This window comes from Daphnia carinata, chromosome 1 (genome assembly GCF_022539665.2).
Source record: "Daphnia carinata strain CSIRO-1 chromosome 1, CSIRO_AGI_Dcar_HiC_V3, whole genome shotgun sequence".
Classification (NCBI taxonomy): domain Eukaryota; kingdom Metazoa; phylum Arthropoda; class Branchiopoda; order Diplostraca; family Daphniidae; genus Daphnia; species Daphnia carinata.
Window position 1 is genome coordinate 7,209,339 of NC_081331.1, and position 17,298 is coordinate 7,226,636.

Genomic DNA, 17,298 nt, shown 5'->3' on the forward strand with positions numbered 1-17,298 from the left:
CACCTTTATTTAAGTATTTATTTTCGTCCCAAATTTGTCCACCTATAAGGGTGTTCTCAACTGGTAAATATTGCGTAACTGGGCATTAAAAAAATAAAGGCCAGACTGATACTCTGCTGAACAATTTCACAAAACAAGGAAAAATGAAACCCAGAGGCAACCAAAGCTATTATGATAAAAAACATCTTCTTCACATCATAAGAATAAATGTCAATCAAAGTAAATCGAACCGGGATTCCCTTTTTCTTACCCGGCATTGCTTGCTGTATACAACTAAGGAACCCATTTGGTTTATTATTATTATTATTTATGTTTATTTGCACACAGGTTTTCCATTGGTTGGAAGACTTTTTCCTTTTTGTTTTATACAACAAAGCCTTCGCTTTCTATTGAGTTTGCTGCAGGATTTTATGAAAACTTTACTCGCATAAGCTCGAGATACATTCTTGAAGGAAGGGGAATGGATCGGAGCAGGCCATGCATAGTACAGGTCTAGAAATTTCATACGAGCGAATCAGGCTAAAAAAATGCAAGTAACTCTAAATTCTCAGCCTAATAAGGAGGTTCACACAAGAAAAGCTAAGCATTTCGTTTTGTTCTTTTCCAATACATCTTTTTAGGTGCTTATATTATCATTACATGACTGTTCCAACTCAAACAAAAATACGTTTCTAAAAGGAATTTCGTACAAATTTGCAGTTTTGTGATTTACGTCAGATTCAGTGCCCAGAGCGGTGTGTTCATTTCCAATTCACAACTAACTGTTTCAGCCATCGGAGAATCTGAATCATGTTTATAACTTGTAAACCATGTAAATCATAACCATAAGCAAATCACCATCAATAAATTTATTGAAATTTATAGCTGAATGATAAAGCCATTGGCTTGGCTGCCTTATTAAAAAACGAACATGGAAGAAAGGATATTGTAAATAACGATACCATTCAGTAAAACTGAAGGAAATTTATTAGGTGGATCAGAGATACAGATCAAAGTCGATTCGTCTCGAGGTATAGAAATCTCCTTGTTGACCAACACGGCGCACCCACACGCCCGATTCAAAGTAGCCTTGGTTTACCTGAAAATCGTATTAAATTAGGTTTAGCAGTCTCACTAGGTTCACAGTCAGTAAAATTATTAAAAAGACCAACCCAATCAAGCATCTCGGCTGTACTATGCGGTCCATGTACTTCGGAGTCATCCTCTTGTTTCCACTTAAATTCCCATTGTACAGTTTCTGAGGTTTTTACTTCGTTGGTTGTAGCTTGGCTTTCGCCTTCCTCGAATCGAACCTTCTTAGTTACAGGTTCATTCTCAGCTGACTCTGACTTCTGTTTGTCAGAACCATCACTTGCTTTATTCTTCTCGTCAAACATGTCCCCAAACATATCGAGATCGTTGATCGGTTTCGATGCAACCTCTTCTATTTTTTTTACTTTGTAACATATTCCTTCAAATGTTTCTTGATAAATATCCATGTTCCCCATTTCAGAAAGGATCTTATTAGCAAGCTCAGTTAATTTAGCTATAGATTCCTTATTTAATGTGCTTTCTTTGTTGCCTTCTTCATCTGGTTGTTTTTTCTTCTTTTTCCATCTTTCAGATGCTGTTTGTACTTTACCACCTCCTAATCGTTTCAGGGCTTTAAGGACTGTTTCTCCAGGTAAAAGAATGGTAAGCATTTCTTTGTATGCAGGGATGGGGTCAAATTTCTTCAAGTAGTCAGTTGCATCCATGCTCTCTTCATCTGATGGGATTTTGTTGGAAGCTGATTGAGAATTCACTTTTACCCAATCAATATTGTCTAACCAATGGTCTTTCACTTCATCTTTCTCTCGCTTGCCAAATATATAAGTGCCCTCTTTGTCAATATCTCCTTCTTCCATTTCTTCCTTCATGTTAAATGGTGTAATCTGGATTTCTCCATCAAATTCTTGAGTAGGATCTTCTTGTCCTGATGAAATGGTTGGAATTATAATGTTTTTGTAGTAGATATAATATACAATAAAGCAAAATTACCTTCTATGTCATCCTCCTTCATCATCTCGTATTTGTCAACGTTTTCGGCATCATTTTCGTCACCACTTTCATCGCCGTCAGAAAAATCACCTTGATCAACATTCCCCGTTTCTAGGGAATCTTCTTCTAACTCTCCGTGTTTTCTTTTCGGCATTTTGCTCAATAAAACACCTTGTGTCTGAAGAAATATAACTTGGGCAACGCTTTTTCACCTAAGAGTTTTTTTTACAGATAGTTCAAATTATTCTTCAAAACCCAGTATAATTGTTTATGATATCTAGCAGACGATCATGCAAGGGCGCATGATCGTCGACTAATGTGCTTGTTGCTACAAAATGCTTGCTGGTTGTAGACTTTGTAGTTATCCTTGGCCGTGCTGACTCCTGGTTGTATATTTACAGGGCGGCAAACTACCGACATATGCGTGTTTTCGTTTGGACTTTGTTCATTTGTCACACTAGTATTCTCGAATAATTTACTTATATAACGAATAAATCAAAATTGTCGAGCACTCTAAAATCATTTTATCTTTAAGACGACAAACGGGCTTTGTCTGTTTTCCTCCAAGAAGCAATTTTGCTTTCAATTTTGAATTCATTTGTTAATTCTTGCGTCCTTTCAAAGACAAAAAGAAAACGCAAATTGATAACAGAATACCAACGAAGAAATGCACGCTCGTATGAAAACACACAGATTTGGTTTTCCTAAATAGTCTCACCATGAGCAGAAAACGACCGAGTCAAGTCGTGTAATCGCAGATCAACGCGCAATTGGTCGTCGATTACATCTTGTGTTCTAGGCACGTTCAGAAAAGAAAACCTTTTGCCGAATTATTAATTCAGTTACAGTCATTACAACAGCTACGTGCAAGCCTAAAATGTATTATAACTTTTCATTCACCAAGCTACCCCAAAGTTTTTCGAACCATTTCAAGGAAATGAGACGATCAAACGAACACAAAATAGGAAAAAAAAATCATACCAACGAAGCTCATACCAAGACCTTTCGTTCCTTTTCTTAAATGATTGCCTTATTTAACAAGTAATTTGATTGAAAAGGTTGCCTCGGATGACATAATGATACAATATTGGATTTCAGGAGAAAAGGGAACTTAAGATTTAGTTGCTACTGTTTGCACATATCGGCTGTGAAATGGTAAATACGATATCAAAAATTAAGAACTACCGAGGTGCAATACATAAAACGCTAGGAAAAAAAAGCAATGTCGGGTTATCCACGCGCGAAAAACAGATTAAAGAAGAAAACGTATGTATTCATATATTTATAGGGAGGGGTATCAGCAGTAATCAACGTTCCGCTGTCGGAGGAAATTTTCTCACCTAAGTATTATCATCGGCTAAACATTCCAAGCGGAATGGTAAATCAATTATAGGTAGATGAGAACTATATGCTACATTAACGACCTGTAGTACCAAAGTTGTCTTTAGCCATAGAACGTTTGGTCATTAAAAAATAAACCGCTCTAATCTTGGACATTCCCTTTAAGAAAAAAAAAATTCCAGCAGTGCCGATTCAAAACGGGGATTAGGAGAAAAATACGAAAAACTTTCGAAACAAATACGCCAACTAGCATGAACAAGAATCTTGCCGACCATTTCCTCGTTGATCGCCTGGAGTTAGTTTGATCTGTTCAGGAAATTCATTGTAAAGGTCAACCTACCAACAAAAACCAAATAGAGTATTTAAACATATAGTTTTCAATTGTTTGTGTTTCCATGATCCAACAGTTTGGAAGTAGAAGTCCTCACCTGGGTTTCCTGAGCCAGAGCATTTCTAGCTATTGTTTGGAAGGCTTGTTCAACATTTATTCCTTCCTTTGCACTAGTTTCAAAGTATGGAATATCATTTTTGGCATGACACCACTGTTGAGCCCTCTTGGTTGAAACAGCTCGATTTTCTAAATCAACCTGTCAAAAATGGATGAGAGATCTAGTATACTACTACTGAATAACTAAAAAATATTGTTAAATTTTTACCTTGTTTCCAAGGACTACAAAAGGGAAATTTTCAGGATCCCTGGGTGATGCTTGAATAAGGAACTCATCTCTCCAAGAATCTAGAGCTTTGAAACTAGTAGGAGAGGTAACATCAAAAACTAGAACACAACAGTCAGCTCCTCGATAGAAAGCAACTCCTAGAGACTGGAAACGTTCCTGGCCTGCTGTATCCCAAATCTGGAAATAAACATGGTATTATTGTGGTACATGGAATCAATAGAATTACAATAAGTACCTGCATTGTCACAAGGCGATCATCAACCATGACTTCTTTAGTGAGGAAATCTGCCCCAATGGTGGCTTTATATTGGTTGGAGAACTTGCGGTTGACATATTGGTTCATCAAAGAAGTTTTTCCAACACCAGAATCACCAAGAATGATGACTTTCAGTAGAATCTTTCGTCGAGATGCCATTATGACGGATCAGAATGAAATTTTTGTTGGTAAAGATCGTATTGACTGATGTTGAATCTCTACGTAGAACATCCAGAACAAAAGGAAATTTGTTTATACGTAAATATACGCCCAGAACAAGTAAATGAAATAAAAACGATTGCTCGTTCGATTGAATTTTCACAGAAAAACAGTTTAGCAACAACAAATCGGCAAAATGAACAATAAAAAGCTTAACACACCAAAATCGCATAAAAATAAAACATACCACTTCTATAATTGCCCCAGTTTTGTGAACAACACAACGTCGAAACGACACAATGAACGATAGATAGAATGTACCCACCAGACAACCAACACTACTGCGAATGAGAGAACACTGACTAATCGCGTTAGGGTGTTCTCGGTCTCACTGTGCCAGAGAATAATCGTGTTTTTCAGGTTTACTCTTGTGAGTTTTTTCTCGTCCTTCTTAATGTTATGAAAATTTCTCATTTCATATCTTCGAAGGTAAAATACAAGTACCGTGAAGGTTCTCATTTTATTATATGTGAATTGATATGTAAAATTTGCAAGAAATGAGGAAACCATGTGGCAACATGGCACTAAAAGTAATTGTTAAACAACGCTGTCTGCTTAGCTTTTTATTTCAAATTTGAAATTAAGCGTTCAAGCTGAATTTAAACATATCAAACTTAACCTAAACATATTTGAACATTGTATAATGTTGACCGAATGTAAATTCTGCTAAGGCATTTACAATAATGGGGGTGAAATATCTATGGAGCATTGTGGAACCTATTTGCAAAGAGAAACCTGTGGTAGGGTCTTATATACTCTTAATTAAATCACCATTTTATTTGATCATAATCTTTGCTTTGACTTTATTCACATAAAACAATGACATGTAACATAAGTCTTGTTTTGTTGAAATTGTTTCCCTACAGGCAGAACTATTTGGAAAACGATTAGCCATAGACACTGCTTGGTAATCATTATTCATGTTTGTTTATTTTTGGTTTTGTTTTACTCGTTTATTTTCTTTTTTTTCTTTTTATATTGCTTGGCCGTGCTAGCTGGGTTGTCAGTGACAATCAAGTTTTGCCATCACATATAGCAAAGCCTCATTTAAGGTAAAATAACTATACTCTATAATTTCTAACAATTTGTTAACAATTATTGTCCTTTGAATTTAGAAATCTTTTCTTTAGAACTGCCTCTCTTTTGGAGAATGGCATAGATCCAATATATGTCCTAGAAGGTAAAGCCCCAGAACTGAAGAGAAAAGTAATGAAAAAAAGAAACGAGGCAAGATTTGGAACATGTCAAACAATCACATCTGGGTCAGCTAGTACCACCCAAAACTCAACTGGACGTTGTAGATACAAATTTATTCAACAAGAATGCAAGGAACTGCTTACTGCATTGGGAGTTATCACCATAACTAGCATGGGGGAAGCGGAAGCCGCATGTGCTGGCCTTAACCGTCAAGGAGCAGTAGATGGATGTATCACCGTCGATGGTGATGCCTTTTTATACGGCGCAAAAATTGTTTATCGCAATCTTAGCACGGACATAACCAATTTTGTTTGTCAAGAGTATTCAATGGATTTGATAGAGACTCGTCTGAATTTATCCCGGGACAAACTTGTTGCAATGGCCATATTATTCGGATGCGACTATTTGCCCGATGGAGTACCTGGAGTTGGAAAAGAATCTGCTCTTCGCGTGCTTTCAACCTGGAAAAATGGCCAGGCTTTAGAAATCCTAAAATCGTGGGTTTCCGAGGAAACTTTTAGCGATAGCATTCCCCTACGCCCTGCGCACTGTTCGCAATGTAAACATCCGGGTTCCTTACGCGCTCACGCAAAATCTGGCTGCCTACAATGTAAAACAACAAGTGTTGGATGCAAACCGTCGAGTAGAGTTTGCCACTGTGAATGGCACCTTAACGAGGTCCACTATGAAGAAGTAGCTATCCGTGAGAAAATGAAGCGTTTAAAGGAATTAAATCTAGAAGAAATTTTCGACGAGTTCAAAAATGAAGATCATTTGAACAGAAAGTGTGGTGATATCCAGCCGTGGCAAATGCCTTGTATTCAGACATTTCTTGATATCGCCACAAAGAAGCTCAAGTGGGAACCGCACTATGCAGCCGCCAAAGTTCTCCCACTTTTAAGTCGATGGATTATTATTCACGGAAAAAATCATTGTCAAAAGCAATTTGCAGTTACACCGCTGCGTATTTTGAAGAAGCGAGTTAAGGTAGGAAAAATTAGCTACATATATTCACGCATGAAGATTGTGTGGTACATTAAAGTCTGTAGTGAACACTATTTTAAAAATTGTCCTTTTATTTAAATTTTTTTCTAGCGTGGATGTCCGATGTATGAAGTCGAATGGAAGTTTAATAATGAGAACGAAAATTTCCCTAGCAATTTCAACACCTTGGAGCCACAGTTTTTGATCGAAAAAGATTTTTTTTTTTTGATACCAGTACCCGTACCAAAACCCTTGAAACCAAGCAGAAGGAAAAATGCTTCAAAAATAATTAAACCATGTGACGATGTGAGGAAACTTGATGTGGTGGAAATGTTCAGAAATATGAATCTCGAGACCAGAAAAAAACTAAATTCATCAACTGTATCAGAAGATTCGAGCCTCTTTGATTTATCAGGGGGAACGGATGACTCCGATTTGTCTGCTATAGTAAACCATATTTGTAACAAAAAAACAAAATCTGCTGACAATGGTCGAATACCCGATTCCGATCCAGATTTTCATTTCCATGAAGAAAAATCGAGTTTCACGTCAAGCCCGTCGAAGTCCCCTGTGCTGCCACAAGATTCGCTATGCAACTATATGATTCAGAAACTTGATCTGCAACGACGTGACGAACGCCCACTTCCAAATTTCAGCTTAAATTTCTCGCTTGGGAAATTTTTGGAAACCTCTAGTACTGTCGCACATTCTCGGTTAAATGATACTAATTCTGCAGTCATGTTTTCTACACCCTTGAAGCAGTCAAGTAATTCAAAGGAAAACGCCGAGCAAGATAGTTTCGCCACTCCTTCTCCATTGGCGGAGCGCTTCAGTCGCGTCCGCATTTAACAAGAACATCTCTCAAGAGTATTTTTCAACAAATTAAAAATTTTTTCATGAAAACGTTTCGACAATGACTGAAACAACTGCAAAGAAGAAAACAATAAACTTGCAACATGTATCCTTCTATTTTGTTCTACAGTATTTTGCCAAGAAAGAACGTCAAGAAGAATCCCCGGAGCAATAATCAACGATTACGGATTTTAGTAAAGAATTCGATTTTAAGTTTCATACACCGAGAAAAATAAGGGAAGAGATCACAGAACAGTGACCGGAGTGCCACCATTTCTAGTGGCGAAATCTGCCTTTGCGCGGCTTCTCTCGCCCATCAGAGTATATATGAATAAAACATCTTTTCGACATTTGTTTGGGAAAGTGCTGGTACGGCCCACGGCCGTACCACTACCTTGTAGTAACAGATTTTTTTGTATATCACATAGATTATTTGGTTGGTCGCAGGCCGTACAGTACTAAAGAACAGTATGTTCGTCTCATTGCAGCCGTTTGTCAACGTCAAACCTGAAGTATACCTTCACGGTCAAACGTCAAAAAAAGCTATATCAGAAAAATAGATTTTATTTGATTTTTGAGACACGCGAAGCATCATTTCAGAATATCTTTGTATCGTCTCTATAATGGCCATTCGGTACTGATATGTATCTTAACGTATATCTTACGTGTTATCTGATTTGTTACTTATTCGACTATGGAAAACTGTGCCTATTAGTGGGATAGTTCTTACCGCTAGATTTGGTAAAACACGTAGGAAGGAATTAGTATCGAGCTTATAGAAGTCACGATGTATCGCTTCGCTATATCGATGATATCGATAAATACTGTATGTCGGGCGGGAAACGTTTTCGCCTTTCGCCCTTGTTGTAGTCTGCTTGGCTTACTTAAAAAAATAGTGGTCTCGAGCTGACGCCTGAAAGCTGCATTATTCTGGTTACGTTTAGGTGATGAATGGTGAAAATTATCAAGTACTGGTAGGACCTTGGTTATTCAAGTGAGAGTTTAAAAATGGACCAAATGGAGGAAAACGAAATTGAGCTAGAAACAGTTGTGATAGATGACAATGCTGACAGTGCTGACTACAATATTGTGCCAACAGACATCGTAAGCGCTACCACAACTGTAGAAGACAGCAACAAAGTTGAAAAGCTTGTCAAATTTCCTATCACACGAATCAAACATCTAGTGAAGATGGATCCAGATGTCAACCTTTGTAGTCAAGAAGCTTTATTCCTAATCACAAAAACAACGGTAAGCCATAAACAAAATTATGACACACTACACTTATTAATCTACAAGTTTGTTTTTATGGTTTTATGTATTTCATTTACAAAATTAAAGTTCAAACATTGAATGATTTACCTCTGCCTTTCTTTCAGGAATTCTTTGTTGAATGTCTATCCAAAGAAGCTTATTCCTATACTGCACAAGCCAAAAAGAAAACTGTCCAAAAGAAAGATGTGGAACAGGCAATAGATGCAGTTGATGCTCTGGCTTTCCTTGAGGGTGTTTTGGACTCATAACAGATGCAATCTGTGTTAACAGTTATTCCATATAAGCTGTCACTTGACCAAATGTGTGGCTTTAAATAGAAATGTGTTGCAATTTTTTAAGTGAACTACCAAACCTTAGTATACTTTCTTTCCCCAAACTATAGATACTTAAAACTATATTAAGATAGCCTATTACTAGCGAAGTATTTTAACGGAAATTTTTTAAACATAAGTAATTATTCATAAAACTTCGAAGTTCGGGAATGATTAGCGCAGCCAAGGGGAGTACGGAAATGCGTTAGTGAATATCTATCTTAATGGTAGCGTAAAAATTCGGGAAAATTTACCAGCTAATCATATAACATATCCCACGATCCAAGCCTAGAAAGGATTTGGTTCGTGATGCCCCTTGTACGCAAGCCTTCACAGTGGACGTTGACGGCGCATTTAAAAATATAATTTATAATAGGATAAGTACATGATAGCATAATTAAGTATCGGTCTCTATTAGATTGTAATCAGGCGATCGACGATCTCATACGTGATGCCCCTTGTAGGCTAACGTTCACAACTTTTTATGACTAAATGTTTAATAGTATATAATTTATAATAGTACTGTAGTATTAATCTAGAGTCGTTCAGGAAACAAAACGGCGTAGATAACTCTTACAGCGTATATTTAACGCAATTGTCTTTCAACGGTGATGGTTAGCTGAAACAATACAAAATGATCTGCAATCGGTTGCTCATTGCGTAGGCTGAAAATAGGCTCCATTTAAACAATAACACCGGTGTGCCCATTACATTGTTAGGTTAGTACATAGTTGTCGACTGTCCATAAATGTCGGCTACTTCATCACCATTGACAAGTTCATAAGATTAACTAGATTATTCAATAATCGTCAATTGCATAACTCAGACCATTCGATATACGTCGACTAGATCCTCCATCGGCTAGTCGATTGACATCAACTAGTTCATCATCATCGACTAGTTCATCGTCATCGACTAGTTCATGTGCTTCGACTAGACTAGTCGATAACCATCGACTCGCCTATAAGTAAAAACTGGTAAATAAAAGTCGAATACTCCATAAGTCAGCAATAAAATCTGACGCATCATGTAGATCTTTAAGATACACTTATAAAAAGTGTATTTATATTGATTCTCATGAACCGCAAACCTTTTCATATTTCCCGCTACACTAAAAGATGTAGTGTTGCTTTAAAAAATTGGCTGTATTGTCGTTTGGATTTATTAGAGCACGAACCTGATCAATAAGCGGCAACTTCTCATTAAACAGTCAAATACACTGATTGAAAAAAGAAGGTGCAATTCGTCTTAAAGGATCGCCTAGTAGTTCGCGACCATGTTGCATGTAGGGCTCGGCCCCGATCGTCTTTGATCGGGGCAAACCGCGGTTTTTCATTTAAAAATCGTCAAACCATCGGTTCGGTTTGGCCATTTTTGACTGCGGTTTGGTTTTCGGTTTGCAACTGGGCCAAACCGGTTTGAACCGCCAATAAAATTTTTTTTTGGAAATTTTGCTTAAATTCCAAATCAAATAATTATTACTAATTGTTGTGAGCGTAATGGCGGTCAGCAACTTGTTATAAATCAAATTTCCGATCAGATTTGTAGGCATCGCAATCGAAAATCAGTCGATCTTTCCACCATCTAGCAACAACATTTGTTACTGATGATTGTCTGTGCAAACCGCAAATCCACGGTGCAAACCGTAAAACCGCGGTGCAAACCGTGCAAAACCGCAATTTACACCGCGGGTATAAACTGCAGGTACAAACCGTCAAACAAAGGTTCGATCGGTTTGAAAAAAACAACAAACCGAACCGCACTGGTTTGACCTTTTTTAAAAAAAAACCGCGCGGGTCGGCCAAAATCGTACCCGATCGTCGCGGGGCCGAGCCCTAGTTGCATGAAACGCATTGTCTACAGTCAACATGGTCTCAGTACATATGTACTAAGTAGTACATAGTTGCAGATGCACTTTTTCTTATGGGGTACATGATAAACGCGCAGGGCGTTAGTCAATTGTTTTTTTGGAATATTGTCTGCTTGGAGTTTTTCCACGCTGAAATGTGGAAAAAGACACGTAATTGTAAATTAAATGAGAACCCATGAAATAAATTTGTTTAACTTATCTTAGTTAATATTTAAGATTTTCTATCTAAGACAGAATACAGAAATTCTATAGACCCAAACAAAATGTAAATATGTACAAATTACAATTTTTTACACTTATTTACACTTTTTAAAATTTGAACTTGGCGCGGTAAAAAAATGGCCGCCATAATGGTTTATCAAAAACCACTTTTCAAACGTAATTTTTGGGATTAAATAATGCATCCTATAAATAAACGTTTATAACAACTTGTTCCTGGAATCACCAGCAACAAAAATATTATAATGATTTCGTGTTTTGACGAAGGTTAAGCATCAAACAATCAATTCAAAGTTTCGTCTTTTTCACACACCCCCTCCCCTTTCTAAAATCATGAAATCCCTTAATAATTATTTATGAGAAAAATAAACAGTCAAAATTGACAAATTTTGCATCAATCGATAGCTCTTATCAAGAACTATCTAATTCTATGAAAGTTATGTTAAATTTTCAGAAAAGGAAAAGTTTAAGCGTAACATCAATTTTTTTGTTTTTATCAGTTGCGTCCATTAGAATCTTAGATCGAAAAACAACAAAAACACATTTTGCCTTTAAGATTTTTTCCCTTTGAAAATTGTTAATAACAATTACACAAAAATAGATAGCCCTTACCAAGGGCTATTTACTGTAATTAATCAACTAATTATTGCAATTAATTTAGCTGACAAATAATTTAAAAAAATTTCTTTTATATTTTTTTATTTCAATTACCACACAAATTGTACATATTCATTATATAAGCAGAATAAATATATATAATATATATTATAGTATTTTATATGTATAATAGTATTGTACATATATAATAGTAATATATATAAATATCTATGTATAATTGTAACATATACATTAGTATTTATATTGTACATATTACGTCATTGGAAAAATTTACATCAACCGAATTCATGTTATTTCAAGTAATTTCATTAATTAAAAGACATGCGCTACACGCATTATTGTTTAACTGGTTTAACTTTAGTGGTTTAACCACTAAAGCAACCAAATCAAGGCCCTAGTGGCGACAACGCACACTTTCTCCATATAGAAAACTGTAGGCGCGATTATGTACTAAGTAGTACATATTGCCTCGCGACCAGCCTGTCTACAGTAGCAGACGATCTTGCTTTCTGTTTTGATTTAGACTGCTATTTTTCCTTTCATCCATAGTTGCTGCCACAATGGTGAACAAATTCAGTGGATGTTTGCTTGTGTCTTAAACTAATGTGTGGAACATAGAAGTGGAAGCAAGAGATAAAGAAACATCTTAAGATAAGGCTATAGTAAATGATTACATAATTGGGTGATATTTCCATAGCCATACAATTGTCTGGATGCAATCAGATGCATGTATAGTCTCAGCAAACCCAGTCAAAACTTTAATCTGCTAGTCATTGTTTTTTGTTCACCTTACCTGGAGGGATCACCATTAGCAATATTTTTACCTCATACTACAGTTAGCATCATAAACATTAAACATGGATGGTGACAAGATTCTGGAGGGAAGTATTAAAGCTGCCTCATATAATATGATTCTGCAGGTAACATCCTCCAATATGAAAAAAATATTGTGTATTAGAAATAACTTCATTTTTCTATTTCAATAGGTGGCCTTCCGAATCATCACTTTTATTCTGAATGGCCTAGTCCTTCATAATGTAGACAAAGATGTACTTGGTATTTTGAATGTTCGCCTAATGCTATTAATGTATTAACTTTCCCTATTACAGTTGTGTTTTTTTTAATCCACTTAAAATTTTTAATTACAGCATGACCATTCTTTTCATCTCACGTGAGGCATTCCGCAGAGGATGTATGAGCAAGACAAGAGAACACAACTGGCCTCAAGTGATAAATCTTTTGTGGCTAACGTAAGTATCAAGTTAAAAGTAGTTCTTCTAAAAGGTTTTTTTCCCATCCCTTTCATAACCTATATAATGATTTCGTTGTAGGGTGCCAAGTGTAATTATTTGTTCATTTTCATTCTGTTACATTTGGTTGCATTGGCTAGAACTTCCAGCAGAAAAGTATGTTGCAGATTATAAATTTGCAGTCTACATATTTGGCATAAGCTGTGTGATAGAATCATTTGTAGAGCCTGTCTACCTTTTTTCCCAGGCATTTCAGTATGTTAGATGGAGAGTATGTGTGAGAACAGCAGGGATGGGAAAAACAAAATGTATAAAGTCCAAAATGTTTCTCTTTCAGATCTTTGTCGATTGTGTTATGATGCTTATCAGAGTTGGCACACTAGTTGTGTCAGTGTTGTACTACCCAGCTTACACCATCAAAGCAACGGCGTGTGGACAAGTGGCAGTTTCTACCGTCCTTGTAGTGCTATATTGGTTTTATTTTTACCAACAGTTTCAAAGGAAGGCAAACCTTATCAAAAATAAGGATTTACATAAAGATGACCCTTTATTGGCACTACCATTGAATTCCGTGCTTGACTTTTTCCCTAAAAGAATCCAAGGACAGGTCTGTACAAATATTACTTCGGGTTATTATCGTTATCGATGGATAATGAAAAGAAGTAAACTTTAAATTCTATTTTGGTTTTTCTTTAGACCTTCATCGAAAGTGATCTTGCATTCCTTACATGGGGATTTTTCAAGCAAGTATGGCAGTCATTATCAACCATTTTAAGTTCATCAAAAATTTATCACCTTTTTTTATAACAGGGAATCTTAAAACAAGTGTTAACGGAAGGGGAAAGATATGTTATGACGGTGTTTGCAGTCTTGAGTTTTGCTGAGCAAGGTGTTTATGACGTCGTTAACAATCTAGGATCCATGGCTGCTCGATTTATTTTTCTTCCAATTGAGGAGAGCAGCTATTTTTACTTTGCACAAATGCTAAATAGACAGATCCCAATTGAACAACAGCCCCGTCAAGAAATCGAACAAGTTGCTCGAGTTCTGTACAGACTTTTAAGGGCGCTTAGTCTTATAGGCTCCATTATAGTTGTCTTTGGATTCTCATATTCCCATCTACTCCTTCGTCTTTATGGAGGCATCACTTTAACTGATGGACCTGGCCCGTTGTTAATGAAAACTCATTGCCTTTCCGTTTGCCTCATGGTTTGTTGGAAACATGTGTACAAAAGTTTTTCTTTTATTTCCTTTCTTTTTAAATCAAGGCCATCAATGGAGTAACCGAAGCATATGTATTTGCTGCCATGAGCTCCAAAGAGTTAGACAAGTATAATGGGCTGATGGTTATTCTCTCGTGCGTATTCTTGTTTCTGTCATGGTTGCTGAGCCGTGCTGTGGGAAGCGTTGGATTCATTCTGGCTAATTGCGTCAATATGCTTTTAAGAATCATTCACAGGTAATGCCTTAATCAGGTTGAAAGCAATTCATCATTTGTTTACCTAATTTATTTTTCTCTAGCCTCTGGTTTATTAGCGGGCAATATCAAAATTTGGGATTCAAGCCATTGCGTGGCATGATACCTACTATGCTTGAAACTTCATCTTTAGTTTTCGCATTCGCCATAACGGCAACTTCGTCCGTAAGTTGAAAATTTGTATTTACAAAAAATGGCACCTGTCTCTTAGCATATTTAGACACGTTTATTTTTCCTCTTCATAGTTGCTTGTATACCCAGAATCTGCCATTTTTCATGTTATCATCGGTGCAATCTGTGGTCTTGCTGTGATTGGTGCTGTACTGTACGAGGAACCCGAATTGATGCGCACAGTAGTGATTGCCGTTAAAAAACGTCTTGGAAAGGTAGACTAATGAAAACCTAAAAATTTCATTCGCCATCAAACAGGATGAAACGTTTAAACTGTGTATTGATAACATAATAAAAGAGCAACGTACTAATAGAACATTTAATACTTAAAGTAACGCTAATCGTGTTCTCTGCATTTCTTTTAGTAAAAGATGACATTTGATGCTCCTCTGGGTTACATAATGTGCATTGGATAGTGGCGACCGAAGTACTCGTAATAAAGGGTACAAAGGGTGCAAATTTCTGAATTATGGTTGATCCAGTAACTGTCTGTATCGCGCTTCTGGGAAGAATGTGATTCGCCTAAATCCTGTCGATGAGTAAAATCCGTATCTTCAACTTCCCAGCCCATTCGACGACGGCCTTCGCATGATAATCTATCAAAAGTTGACGGTGAAGGGCTATCCCTCGGTTGATACTGATCTTGAAATCCCCACCCGTATTTTTTTTCGTATTCTGGTTCATACAACTTCATGCCTTGATTTATTTTAGGCTTTCGGCGAAGTAAACTCGAAACCGTATCCATATGTGAATTGCTTCTTTGCATAGGGGACGGCGCCCTTCGTGCTGCAACATAATTGGACGTGGCTGTTGCACGATTCACATTATGGGAAGGCGGCGGAACAGACGGTGTGCGCCCGATGAGTCGATCGTCAACACGCCTAACGCAAAAGATTTGCCGCTTTCCAGGCTTAAGTAACCTGGGAGGTTCAGGTCGCGATATCGCCATTCTTTGACATGGCCGAAGAGGATAAGCATTTTCTGACCAGTGGGTCGCAAATGAAGGTTCGTTAAGTGGAGCCTCATAGTGAGGATTCTAGCAAAGTAGATGCCGACTTAGTTTTGGAACGTAAAAAACATTATGGATGTTCAAGTACCTCAGAAGCTTTTAGCCCAAGAGTTAAGTTGTAGCCTCCATCGCGAGAAATTTCAAGAGAACAATCGTTGATACGTACAAGTCGTACTGTGATCGTCGCATTCACGTATGGATTTGCGATTCCCTAAAGTAGACATGCGAGCGTTAGCTCGTAAGCACCTGAACCTTCTCAACCAAATTTTCACCGGAAAATGATGTGTAGTATGCATAATCATGGTGTGCTGCTCAGTTCGAATTTGTTTCTCTCTAATTATCTCCGGACTCTCAAAAACAATATCGTTCACATCTGTATTAAATGAGGCGAGAACCTTGGATCCCATTTGATATAGTTGCACCAGTTCAACACACAATCTTTCGCCAATTAAAGCAGAGTAGAGATGCCTAGAAGCACTACACAAAGGAAAAGTCTAGAAAGAAAAATTTCGTTTGTGTACTTGTGTAGTACAAATCGTTATAACTATGATTTTTTACCCGTTCTACCCGCATCTTCTCGTCTACATGCAGTGGGAACCGAGCCTTTAATAAACGGCTCCGTAGATACCATCCTAGTAAGCCCACACGTAAATGTATCCATTTAGATGGATCTAACCGAGTGTTTGGGCAAATCACCTTTCGAAAGTGGGAAAAAAAGAAGCAAATTATCCAAATTATCATTATTTCAATAGTATTTCGTAGAGCCTTTGCACTTACCGAATTGATTTGGATTTCGAAGACGATTTTCAGCGATGTTCTCTTCATCATGAAACCGCAACCATGGTAACGCAAAACATTGACTTTTTATATTCTCCTCGGTAGAAAAAAATACAATAGAACAACCGACTGATATAGCTGTAGAGGGCAGTAGATCCTATGCTATTCCTACGACGATATTCTCTACATCTTTAAGCATTATTCACTGTTGACGAAAAATTTTCTATATAACCGGATTTCACTTCTGCCAGTAATACCAACTCATGCTGTAATTTTGTCAACCGTGCCAACCTATTAGAGATCTGCTCCGATCCAAGCGGGGTGCAATTTTGCCGATCGGGGAAGCATTTCGGAGTTTCGGTAAGGGCTTTCGAGTATGGGAGTGACCTGACTTTTCATCCTAGGTTTCAATCAGGAGTGATTAATCAGGGTGCACATCCCAGTACAATCCATCAAATGTTTTCTTGGCAAAATCGATCTTCGGGCTTACCAAACAGCTGACATCATTAGTTGGTTTTCTTTTCAGCGTCGTTATTTTATTCCCTTTAAAATGATACCAGGGCTCTCGGTGTGACACGCGCCCCACTATACTGGAGAAGGAGTTCCCCGATCGTTTGCGATTTACTTTTCTCGAGGCAGGGAGGCAATCCCCATTAATGCTAGTCTAATCCTTCATCACATGGCACTATAATTCTATTTGAATGTTTTTTTAATACGCTAAAATACTTGATGAAATTCTACTTTATGTTGGCATCGGTGATTTGAAAGTTCAGAAC

At 37.2% G+C, this 17,298-nt stretch overlaps 6 protein-coding genes across 7 annotated transcripts; 3 read left to right on the plus strand and 3 right to left on the minus strand.

Annotated features, from left to right (window-relative positions):
- Window positions 1-925: 925 nt before the first annotated feature.
- Window positions 926-2,302, minus strand: LOC130691388 (CD2 antigen cytoplasmic tail-binding protein 2 homolog). Its single transcript, XM_057514336.2, has 3 exons — window positions 2,020-2,302; window positions 1,152-1,954; window positions 926-1,078 (listed from the first exon to the last, which is right to left on the minus strand). The coding sequence occupies exons 1-3, from the start codon at window positions 2,171-2,173 to the stop codon at window positions 977-979; spliced, it is 1,059 nt and encodes a 352-aa protein (XP_057370319.1). The 5' UTR covers window positions 2,174-2,302; the 3' UTR covers window positions 926-976.
- Window positions 2,303-3,574: 1,272 nt separating this feature from the next.
- On the minus strand, window positions 3,575-4,858 carry LOC130691394 (ras-related protein Rab-7a). Its single transcript, XM_057514342.2, has 5 exons — window positions 4,700-4,858; window positions 4,273-4,511; window positions 4,017-4,214; window positions 3,789-3,947; window positions 3,575-3,696 (listed from the first exon to the last, which is right to left on the minus strand). Exons 2-5 carry the CDS (start codon window positions 4,450-4,452, stop codon window positions 3,607-3,609), a joined length of 627 nt encoding a protein of 208 aa, XP_057370325.1. The 5' UTR covers window positions 4,453-4,511; window positions 4,700-4,858; the 3' UTR covers window positions 3,575-3,606.
- Window positions 4,859-5,108: 250 nt separating this feature from the next.
- LOC130691368 (flap endonuclease GEN homolog 1-like) lies at window positions 5,109-7,652 on the plus strand. Its single transcript, XM_057514310.2, has 5 exons — window positions 5,109-5,252; window positions 5,379-5,419; window positions 5,508-5,564; window positions 5,628-6,696; window positions 6,805-7,652. Exons 1-5 carry the CDS (start codon window positions 5,196-5,198, stop codon window positions 7,540-7,542), a joined length of 1,962 nt encoding a protein of 653 aa, XP_057370293.1. The 5' UTR covers window positions 5,109-5,195; the 3' UTR covers window positions 7,543-7,652.
- A 783-nt stretch (window positions 7,653-8,435) lies between these two features.
- Window positions 8,436-9,163, plus strand: LOC130691399 (DNA polymerase epsilon subunit 4-like). Its single transcript, XM_057514349.2, has 2 exons — window positions 8,436-8,796; window positions 8,925-9,163. The coding sequence occupies exons 1-2, from the start codon at window positions 8,554-8,556 to the stop codon at window positions 9,066-9,068; spliced, it is 387 nt and encodes a 128-aa protein (XP_057370332.1). The 5' UTR covers window positions 8,436-8,553; the 3' UTR covers window positions 9,069-9,163.
- Window positions 9,164-12,412: 3,249 nt separating this feature from the next.
- On the plus strand, window positions 12,413-15,067 carry LOC130691373 (protein RFT1 homolog). Of its 2 annotated transcripts, XM_057514316.2 has the most exons (10): window positions 12,418-12,758; window positions 12,825-12,925; window positions 12,987-13,088; window positions 13,170-13,359; window positions 13,426-13,695; window positions 13,785-13,835; window positions 13,899-14,297; window positions 14,357-14,547; window positions 14,610-14,730; window positions 14,811-15,067. In XM_057514316.2, the coding sequence occupies exons 1-10, from the start codon at window positions 12,696-12,698 to the stop codon at window positions 14,958-14,960; spliced, it is 1,638 nt and encodes a 545-aa protein (XP_057370299.1). In that variant the 5' UTR covers window positions 12,418-12,695; the 3' UTR covers window positions 14,961-15,067. The 2 variants fall into 2 exon arrangements, with proteins under 2 accessions (XP_059351439.1, XP_057370299.1); XM_059495456.1 differs by lacking the exon at window positions 13,785-13,835 and having other exon boundaries at window positions 12,413-12,758; window positions 13,426-13,699; window positions 13,978-14,297.
- LOC130691381 (uncharacterized) lies at window positions 14,999-16,787 on the minus strand. Its single transcript, XM_057514328.2, has 5 exons — window positions 16,523-16,787; window positions 16,304-16,441; window positions 16,018-16,239; window positions 15,834-15,956; window positions 14,999-15,772 (listed from the first exon to the last, which is right to left on the minus strand). The coding sequence occupies exons 1-5, from the start codon at window positions 16,571-16,573 to the stop codon at window positions 15,131-15,133; spliced, it is 1,176 nt and encodes a 391-aa protein (XP_057370311.1). The 5' UTR covers window positions 16,574-16,787; the 3' UTR covers window positions 14,999-15,130.
- Between the last annotated feature and the right edge of the window lie 511 nt (window positions 16,788-17,298).